The sequence below is a fragment of the Mesitornis unicolor genome, unplaced genomic scaffold (assembly GCF_000695765.1).
Source record: "Mesitornis unicolor isolate BGI_N332 unplaced genomic scaffold, ASM69576v1 scaffold12301, whole genome shotgun sequence".
Classification (NCBI taxonomy): Eukaryota; Metazoa; Chordata; class Aves; order Mesitornithiformes; family Mesitornithidae; genus Mesitornis; species Mesitornis unicolor.
In genome coordinates, this window is record NW_010161817.1 from 10905 (window position 1) to 20748 (window position 9844).

General features: G+C 47.8%; 1 protein-coding gene across 1 annotated transcript in view; it reads left to right on the plus strand.

Moving 5' to 3' along the window:
* MAGI3 (membrane associated guanylate kinase, WW and PDZ domain containing 3) overlaps positions 1–9844 on the plus strand; it is a gene marked incomplete at its 5' end in the record, with an annotated part of 26405 nt that overhangs the window by 184 nt on the left and 16377 nt on the right. Inside the window, 7 exons of the mRNA XM_010193455.1 lie at positions 1745–1864; positions 2888–3097; positions 4377–4551; positions 5383–5462; positions 7543–7600; positions 8118–8212; positions 8822–9010. Coding sequence (XP_010191757.1) covers positions 1745–1864; positions 2888–3097; positions 4377–4551; positions 5383–5462; positions 7543–7600; positions 8118–8212; positions 8822–9010 — 927 coding nt within the window. The remainder of the gene's footprint in view (positions 1–1744; positions 1865–2887; positions 3098–4376; positions 4552–5382; positions 5463–7542; positions 7601–8117; positions 8213–8821; positions 9011–9844) is intronic.

Here is a 9844-nt window from a genome sequence, read left to right on the forward strand (position 1 = left end):
ACCACCACGTAATTCGGGAGCTCTGAATGCCTTCTCTCCCAGTCTGGTTTACAGTTTTACCTTGCAGCAGGAACTTCTGTAAATGGCTTTGCCGGAATAGTTCTGTATCTTAAGTTGCAGTGAAAAGGTACGGCCAATGTTGACTGGCAGAGCAGCAAAACATCAGAATCCAAAGCTCGGTGTTTCAGGAATAGCTGTGTTTTACCCCTCAGCAGTTCCTCAGTTGTTGCTGTTGGAAGCACCACAGCCACCGTGGGAAATAAACCTTCCTCCGCATGGCCGAGCAGCGCAGACACTCCTGGCTTTTGGCAGTGCCTTGGATTTTGCACAGAGAGGGAACGTGGGCCTGGAGGGGGTCGCATGCATTGGGCCGAGCAGCGCAGCTGGAAGGGGAGTCGCAGGAGGTGATGTGCAGAAGGGCTGCGGGGGCAGAAGGGACGGGGCAGCTGCTGGCGCGTCCCGAGGAGGTGGGACAAGGAGGTGGCAGCACAAGCGAGAGCGAATGCTGGGCCCAAGAGGAGGATGGAGCAGTGCATGGACAGACTCCAGCGTGGCAGCAAGAATTAATTAGTAAGGGAATCTGGATGTGCCTCGTCAGCTGTGCCAGCCCTTCTGCTCTGACCAGCTGCTGGTGTCCCTGGGTCTGGCCCGTGCAGGTGTTACTGCCCTTAGCGAGGTGCCCAGGGGCTGCTCTGTGAGCAGAGGCTGCAGAGAGCACGGTTTGGGGTACAGGACGCTCTGACAGCTGCAGATGCCCCATTCTTGCTTCTCACCCGTCTGTGCCGTTTCATTTCTTAATTACCACAAGATCATCCTTTACCTTGTCTCAGAGGTTCACTGATGAGGGCTCATCACCGACTGTACTTAAATATTCATTGCACTAAAAACTTAAAAGTTTGCCAGCTAGCATTTTTGTAGCTGCAGGAGTTCCAGTCTCAGTTCAGCATCGTTATATTGAGCACGCCCAAGGGTTTGGGACCTTCTTAAAAGATGATAATAGTGAAAGGCAGCTCTCGTTCATGCTGCTGCTTGAAAACATTGATGGATGCCTTTTATGCTATTAAGTTATAGGCAGTAATGAATCAGTGGAGGCCTCTCCAAGAGAGCTTTAATTAAGCTGTTATAGCTATGGGAGGCCCATATTTATAGTCGTAACACTTTGAGAACTTCAGCACTAGCACAGCTCTTTACTGATTACTTTGAAAAAGCTTACGTGTAGCTAGGGTTTGGAGCACAGATGAATTACAGTGTGTTGTAATGTTAGAAATGGGGTTTGTGCCCAGGTATGGATCGGGTGGCCCAAAAGTCAGATGTGCTGGGTCACACCAACATCATTACGAATCGGTGACTGGCACTGGTGGAAGCAGTGGAGAGGAGCAGCCCCTCGTGTTAAAACACCACAGCCCCATCGCGGCTCCCCAGAATCCTGGGCTGCGGTTGCCAGGCCCAGGTGCCATCAGCTGCCACAGAATAGGATTTCAGTTCACTGAGCATAAGAAATAATTCGGTAATCGCCTCCTCACCTGGCTTTTTCCTCCTCCTTCCTCAGTACCAAAGCTGTCATTCCTACGGAATTTCTTGGGCTGGTTTTATACGTTGTTGTTCACTTGCTGGTTGGTTTTCTCACTCTTACCTCACTGGAGCGACACCATCATGGTATCAACATTGAGAACTGTGCTGCAGGCAGCGTTTGGTGGCCGGGTGGCGCTCGGGTACCTCACCCGGCTGTTTTCTGTCCTTCCAGGCACTACGCGGGCTCCCAGAGATGGGGAGGTCCCTGGGGTAGACTATAACTTCATTCCTGTCGAGCAGTTCAAAGCACTGGAGGAAAGCGGGGCCCTGCTGGAAAGCGGAACATACGATGGTACGTGGGTGATGTGACACGAGGGGAACGGGGACCCAGTGCCGAAATTCAGTGAAAGGCTCTGTGCCTCCTGTTTTACACATCCGATGCTGTCTGTAGGCATCATCCTGTCTGTGGAAATCTCCTAAGCAAACTGCAAGTTCAGCCTAAACCAGCACATTTTTCCCTTGCTCCCCTTTCTCCGGCTGTCACCATTTGAGCCTTGCCGACACTGCTGTTTTCAGAACGGTTTCCTATTGATTTTTTTTTTACATGGTCAGAACCATATCCAGCCACCAAATGTTCGCCCAGCAAGAACTGTGGGAAGCTCTCTTGCTGCATGCTCGGTTCCCTAATAAAAATCAGATGAGCAGTCAGGAGAGGTCAACTGCCCGAATTCTTTTCCAGAAAGCAGCAGATGATTCCTAGTCTCTGTGGTTTAGATTGAAACACTGAAGTAAAAATCTGTTCTTTTCTCTCAAGTACAAATCATTTTGCGATGAAGCTGTATCAACAGCTTTGTTTAGCAAGTGTATTGGCAGTAGAAAATTGTAGGGCTGTAGTTTTAAAATCAGTTATTTGTAACTATTTTGTGTAAATAGATGCTTCATGTTTCTACACGAAATTAATTTGCTTCAGCGTGTTTCTGTTGCTCATGTTACTCTGTTAGTCACTGTGGAGAGTAAGAGCAATTGAGTTTCGCCGTTTTACTTCTCTCAGACTGTTCCCCAAGTCTCTTTATGGACTATTAGTAAATTCCAGGCAAAATAGCAACGTCCATCATTTTCTTTGAAAACGTGTGGCAAGATAGAGATTTTGAAGTAAACCTCTTGTTTTCTGACGTACAGCAGCATCATCAGCAAGTGGGTGATGTGGGAATAAATGGGTTTTGACTGTGGATTGGTTTCTGGTAGCGCTGCTGTCTTCTTGAAGAAGTGAAGTTACAGCTCAGGTCTTTCACCAAGCCGCGTTACGTGGGCAGGAAAGCACTCATGGTCTCGGTGTTTGCTGCGCTCCTCACCCTGGTTTCTGTCGCACTCTCAGGTAATTTCTATGGGACTCCGAAGCCTCCGGCAGAGCCCAGCCCCTTCCAGCCCGACCCGGTGGATCAAGTTCTTTTTGACAATGATTTCGATACCGAATCTCAGCGGAAAAGAACCACATCTGTCAGCAAAATGCAGAGGATGGACAGCTCTCTCCCTGAGGAGGAGGAAGAGGAGGAGAAGGAGGCAGTGAATGGCAGCGGAGGGATAGGTCGGTTGGCAAGGGGAGAAACTCCCTGCAGTGTTGCATGAATGGATGAGAGGTGTACAGATAACATTCATGCGTGCCTGAGCCGCTGCCTTAGTTCTGGTGAAGTTTGAAGCAGTTTTTTGTATGGAGTGGTGTTTTTAACTGGAGTTTGAAATTATCTTTTAAAAAGAAACAGCTGTTCTCCCAGCCAGATGTGCAATTGCATCATAGATGCACTGCTCGCAGAGAACATGTCGTGCTGGGTATTGGCCAGTTACATGGGGAGGAAGGAAAAATTTATCCACTCTTGAACTAACAGGATCCTTCGCAGAGCGCAATCCATACTCCCTAAATGTTACTGTTTAATTTTGAGGCGATTACTGAATTTGTATGCCGGAGGCTTTAGAGAAGCAGTTGGTTTAAGGGGCAACACTAGCTCACGCTGTAAAACTGTGAGATTATTTTGGTTAAGGGAACTATCGCAGAACCTGAAACTGCCTGAAGGGGAGTTTGGGGAGGGAAATAAAGCAGAGTCGCCGGACTGGACCAGCATCCAGTCGGACGTTTCAGAGATTGGCAGGATGCCCTTTTCCGCTCGCTGTCATGGTTACCCCTCTCGAGGGGCAGCGCTGATGGCGAGGGAGCCGTCACATCGCATTTGCAGACGACGCTGCGCGCGAGCGGCTGAGACCGACGCGCGTCGGCCGTGCCCTGACCTTGCGAGCTCCGAGCTGTGACACCATGGCACGGGGCTGGTGTTAGGGCAAGGTCACGGACATCGGCGTGTGACCGGGGACACCGCGGGTCACCTCGGCGCTGACGGTTGCAGGCTGGCATTTGAAGTGTTCTGCAGGGGTTCTTGGGAGCTTTTTCTCATTGTGGCTTGTGGGAGGGTGAGGTTTCTTTTATTGACAGTTGGGGTCTTCTCTACGTTTCATTCTGGCGCTTTGAGGAATATTGGTAGGATTCTGTTGGGGTTTTTTATGGCATTACAAACACTGTTCTCTGTGTAGGAACAGCAACGAAGTGTAGTCGACTTGGGTTTCTGCCAGCGCTGATTTTTCAGCGTGGGCTCAGACACATAATAAAGGTTAATTCTGTTTGGCAGGGGAAGAGCAGAGTTCAGTGTTTTCATGTCAGCTTTTCAAAGTTCACAGCTGAAAAAAAAAAAGTGGAAAAATGCACATCGCGCACAGGGACGTGTTTGACATCCACTCGTAGCCAGATTAAGAGGGTGGTTCTTGGTGAGAAACAACATAAACAGCTGACAAATAGTAACGCTTTCCCTGAACAACTGCAGAAAACAAAGAAAAACATTCAGATTCTCCTGACTGGATGAAACCTGTTCCCAGCTACAACCAGACCAGCAGCTCCATGGACTTCAGGAACTACTTGTCAAGAGATGAAACCCTGGAGCCGCTGCCCAAGAACTGGGAGATGGCCTACACGGACACGGGCATGATCTACTTCATCGAGTGAGTAGAGCAGGGCTGGCTGTGCCCTTCGGAGACGGGCGTTGACGAGCTGTGGTCTGGGGAGCTGCCTGCTGCTTTACACCTCTCTGCTGCTCTTCCTGCTTCTGTTTCTGTATAAAACCTAATCTGTTCCTACTGTTTGTTCCTCTCTGCTGCGTGCTCGGTGCGATTGCCATTGTGCAGGAAAGCTTTACGGTTCCAAAGTCGGTCTGTTTGTAGTACGAGTTTTGTATCTCAGAAAATACAAAGCTGGGCGGGTGTTGCTAGCTGAGGTGTAACTGCGAGGTGCTAGCTGAGGTGTAACATCGTATAAACCTTCACTGTGTCAAATTTCTCTGAAATTCACGAGCTGGTTTCACTGCTTGTGTTCCTTGGCTGGGAAGGCCTGCTTGAAAATACGAATAGCACAGATTACAGCGCAGGATAGGAAAGCAGCTCCTATGTGCCCATGTGAAACAGCCTAATTTATTGATTTCTAAAGGAAACAAAGAGTTTTCTGTGAGTTAAGCATAAGAAGAGGCTAAAAGTGGTTTTTCCTTTCAGATAGAGACAGCTGATACTCCCGCATGAGCTGTTGGGGCAGAGAGGAGTGTTTGTACCTCCAACATTTCACATCTGTCCTGGAGAGTCTCCAGTGCACTCGTGCCTCTGCCTGTCATTGTTGCCTCTTTTTTTAGCATTTTTATGATGTGATTGAGGCGCAAATAAAGGTGACATTATCTAAAGGCTGCAGTCTGTGCATGGTAGTAAATATTTAAAAGTTAAAGCAAAGCCAAGCTTCTTCGTTCTGAGGGAGTTCTCCTCTTCTGATGGGCTGTTTCTGCTCCACAGTCACAACACCAAGACAACCACGTGGCTGGATCCGCGGCTCTGTAAGAAAGCCAAAGCTCCCGAAGACTGTGAAGATGGAGGTGAGCTGTTTGGAAGTGGTTTCTCTCCTGTGAGTGATGAATGTCTGAGTTGCCACAGCTGGGCACCCCCAGCACTGCTAGGGTAGGGGCTCCTTCCCGACCCGCGTGGCTGGAGCAGGCAGCGCAGTGCTGAGCACCCCTGGTTTGGTGTCGGTGAGAGTTCATATTAAACTAGGAAAGTCCATAGTGTATTTTCCCTGGAGTAGTAGAGTCTGAGTGAACTGTGGGTTTATCTGCATTCCTGAGCGAGAATGAGATGTTTTGCTCCAGTAACTGTCACTCCCAGAGAGAAAGCTGCGTATATTAGTGAGGATCTCACTGGAAATAGTTGTACGTGTGGAATACGGCAGGAGCAAAAGGTCCAGAAGTGTTAGAATATAGGAGCAGTGAAGAAGATACAGCGTAATACCTATTGCTAGTGATAGCTATTGCGTGTGACATGGTGTAGTATTTGGATGCATAAGCAGAGGGAACAATCTGACTCCCTTCTTCTCTTCACGCTGTTGCTTCGAGACTTACAGGTCAGGTTCATGATGGGTCTACAGACAATTCCTGCAACCATTTCCTATGCAGTCCTGCAGTTTATTCAGCTAGAAGAGAGCACCAAAGAGCTCTCTCTTCGGCAAATGCCTGACATGTTCCAAAAGCTGAGGCAGACTCGGAATAGCTGTCATCTTCCTAAATTGCACAGCCTAACAGTCATGAATTCGTAACGAAGCCAGCTGGAGCGATGGACGCACACTGCTGCTTATTAAACATATGTGCTGCTCACCACAGGACAAAAAGAGCACTTTAAATGGAGAGATGTAGGATATCCGAGTGAACAGCATTTAAACGAATAGACCCACTGGGTCTTTTGTCAAACCCTGTGGAGTGATGCTGGTATTAATAATTGGTAACATGCTGTCATATGCTAGGAAAATTCCTGTTAGCGTCAAACTTAGGGCAGCCTCAAACAAGATTACATGGCAGTTTTATTGTCAAATGTCTGGCTACCTGACTGCATGCTTTATTCTAATATTTGAATTTTCATAGTCAAGATAACCAGAACAGTAAAGGTAGAATAATTGGACCTCTGTGTTAACTGCTTATCACCTTCAGTCAGTAATGACCTGCTGCTGGGCTCCATCTTACCAGACTCTGAATTTGCCACAGAAAGGGGCTTTTCTCATGTAACTCTCAGTGCCTGTATCAAACAGGTAGTTTTTATTTTAGCTCGCTGCTGTGAGAATGCCCAGGGCAGCCCGAGCCATGGGCATCGTCTCGCCGCGGCTGCAGGAGTGGTCAGGGTGCAGCAGCATGGAGCTGTGCTTCGTGGTCTGGGCTGAGCTTTGTGGACAGCCCTGAGCAGGAGCCAGGTCCTTCACTGGGGCAGAACGGCCCGGCCTGGTGGGATCTCCTCCTCCTCACCACGGGATCTCCTCCTCCTCCTCACCATGTGTGGCTGCTGCCAAACTGACCCGGGCCTCACTGAGCGCTGAAGTGTTGTCAGAGCCCAGAGAAATATCCCCATGTTATTGTTCTAAATAACGATGGCATTACTTCTGCTGGGTGGTCTTTGATGGAAAATACAAGAGGAATGGAGATGCTTGGTTTTACGAGCATGGATGTGATACTCGAGGCATTTACAGCTCTCTCTTGGGATGTACTTAGGGGCAGAAGCAGTGCTGTTCGTACTGTGTAGTTTAAAAAGTTGACAACTGTTAAATCACATTTGTAATTTATAATTAGATTAATTTTAAATAGTGTATTTTTCTTCCCCTTTATAGGTTCTTCCTCTCTAAATAGGTTAGTTTGTATCTTGTCTTTAAGTTTATGTTCAAAGTGGTGTGGTTTTGTTGAATACAAGTCTCCTCATCTAATGGAAGAAAGAGAGAGTTGAGGGCTTCAGATATCCTGGGGCTGATATCCTTTTGTCAGAAGGACCAGCCCCAAACGAATAAAGGGAAGAAAAAAGGGCCTGTATTTTGCTCACATTTTTCATGAGTCTGTAATCCGTCCTCTCGTTCCTTCATAAGAACTCTGATATTTGACAGTGGTTTTCCACTGTAATGGAGAATTTTGTTCTTTGTGATTGCAGAACTTCCTTATGGGTGGGAAAAAATAGAAGACCCTCAATATGGAACCTACTATGTTGAGTAAGTGCTGGTTGTTAGCTGGACGGAGTCACAAGTGGAGCAGAAAGCGGTGAAGCTGTTGGTGTGCAGTGCGTGTAGGCTGTCCTGCAGTGTGAGTGCTCAGCCTAAGAGCAGAAGCTGCAGACGTGGAGCTCGCTGCTGCGGCGCTGGCACCTGAGCTGATCCAGGGTGGTCACTGAACACTGAGGGTGTTTATTGTGGAGCAACCGAAGTAACTTATTAATGGGAATGAGCTGATGTCATTTTTCTCAGCTTTAGCAAAGATGGGGTCACTTGATTTAAGAGTGGCACCTGGTAACTGTTAAGAGCAAGATGAACTTGTATCTCACTGCTGTCTCCAAAGACCCAAGTAAATAACTCCTAATTACAGTGTTGGTTGTGGTAGTTTGTCATTCATTCCTCCAGAACATAAATCTGAGATAAAAAATAGTATTTGTAGGTGTCTTTGGTGGTTGTCTTTTCCATGAAATAGGCACAGAAAAGCTGAAATCCTGATCTACCTTTTGTCTGTCTGCAGCCACATCAACCAGAAAACTCAGTTTGAAAACCCAGTGTTGGAAGCCAAAAGGAAAAAACAGCTCGGACAGACCGACGTGGGCCCTTCAAAATCAGGTACCGCTGCTTCTTGTGTTCTGTGTCACTGATGTCCTTTTCTGTGGGTATGCATTGTAAGTGACCGGTTTTGGAATTCTCCAAGCGTTAGCCTTGCCTTTTTGCTCGCCGTTGTGCTGTTGCCCCCCCAAATCTGTATGAATGAATTTTTAATGTTAAAATTGACCTGAGACCCTAAGAGTGCTGTAAAATCATTTAGCTCAATCTGAAGCTGGTTGTCTTTAGCAGCTTTTGAATATGTGGAGGGTTAGCAGTGCCAGCTGGAAGATGGAAGTAGAGGCACACCTTGGATTTTTATGCATTTGATCTGCTTTAAGCCTGGTGTTGAAGGGTTAGAGTGCAGATCTGGGAGTGCAGCTGGGAGCTGTAGTTCACACTGTCGTGTAATCTGTGCTGCCATCTGGGAACAGCTCTTACCTTTCCCGTTCTTAGCTCAGCTGTGCTGTGAGTGTAACAGTGTCGTGTTTGCTGTGCTCCATGACAGTGCTGGAGCTTAACCAATGTTAACCAAACCATGAACCTTTTTGACACCTTAAAATCCAAACAAAAAACTTCTCAAAACTAACCCTGGTTTGCTGCCTTTGTGTCTCTGTGTTCCATAACGCCAAGGACCAGAGAAGTCTGTCTTCACTAGAGACCCCTCCCAGCTTACAGGAGCACTTATACGGACATCGCTGAAAAAAAGTACCATGGGCTTTGGCTTCACGATCATTGGAGGGGACAGACCCGATGAGTTTCTGCAGGTGAAGAATGTGCTAAAGGACGGACCTGCTGCACAGGATGGGAGAATTGCACCAGGTGAAGTGTTACTGCTCTCAACTTCCACTTCCTGCAGTGCTTTTACAGAACGCAGCCTCTGAGGCGCAGGAGGGTGGGTGGCTCCAGGCACTGACTCCCGGTGTCAGCAGCTCACTACGGGAAATGGCTTTCAGATTTGTGCAGGGTCTGTGCAGGCTCAGAAGGAAGAGCTTAGCACCGTGCTGTGGTGTTTGGATGGGAAGATGTGCATCCGTTCCTGTTGCAGTTGGTGTAAGAGGGGAATTGCTGGTTTACGGATGCCCAGGCATTTCAGCGACAGTTTGCTTGCTGGGAACGCTCTCTTGCACGTGCAAAGTTTCGTGATCAAAATGAGGCAAATTATGAAACAAGGTTTCAGGACCTGAAGCCTACTTCCGCTTCATTCTGAAAGTACTTGCGTAGCCATGTGTGGGCACAATCCTGGCTTAAGTTCAGCCAGTCCTAAAATAAACATAGGACCCCCCCAAAAAATCCGATTTATTCTGGATTGAGTTTAGGATGCTGTACAATGTGAATTAAAGGAGAAGACATCTGCTTGTCGTAGTGTGCGTGCTCGGCTTCATCTCCTCTGGCTGTACAGTATCATTTTTTAAATCTGCTGCAGATTAAAGTTTATATATTTAGCACACTGGGTTCTGAGATGAAATAGAATAAATGCAAAGAGGAAATCCTGTATGCTTTTTGGCAACAGATTGCCACGAGGTAATAGCCCAGCCGCCGCTCGTTACTGGTCCTGAAGACTGCGGTGATTTCTTCAGCGGGGCTCTTGTTCCGCGCCGCAGGACACGGGGCAGGTGTGGGTGGTTTTGTGTCTGGGTTTTGCACCGTTTGAAT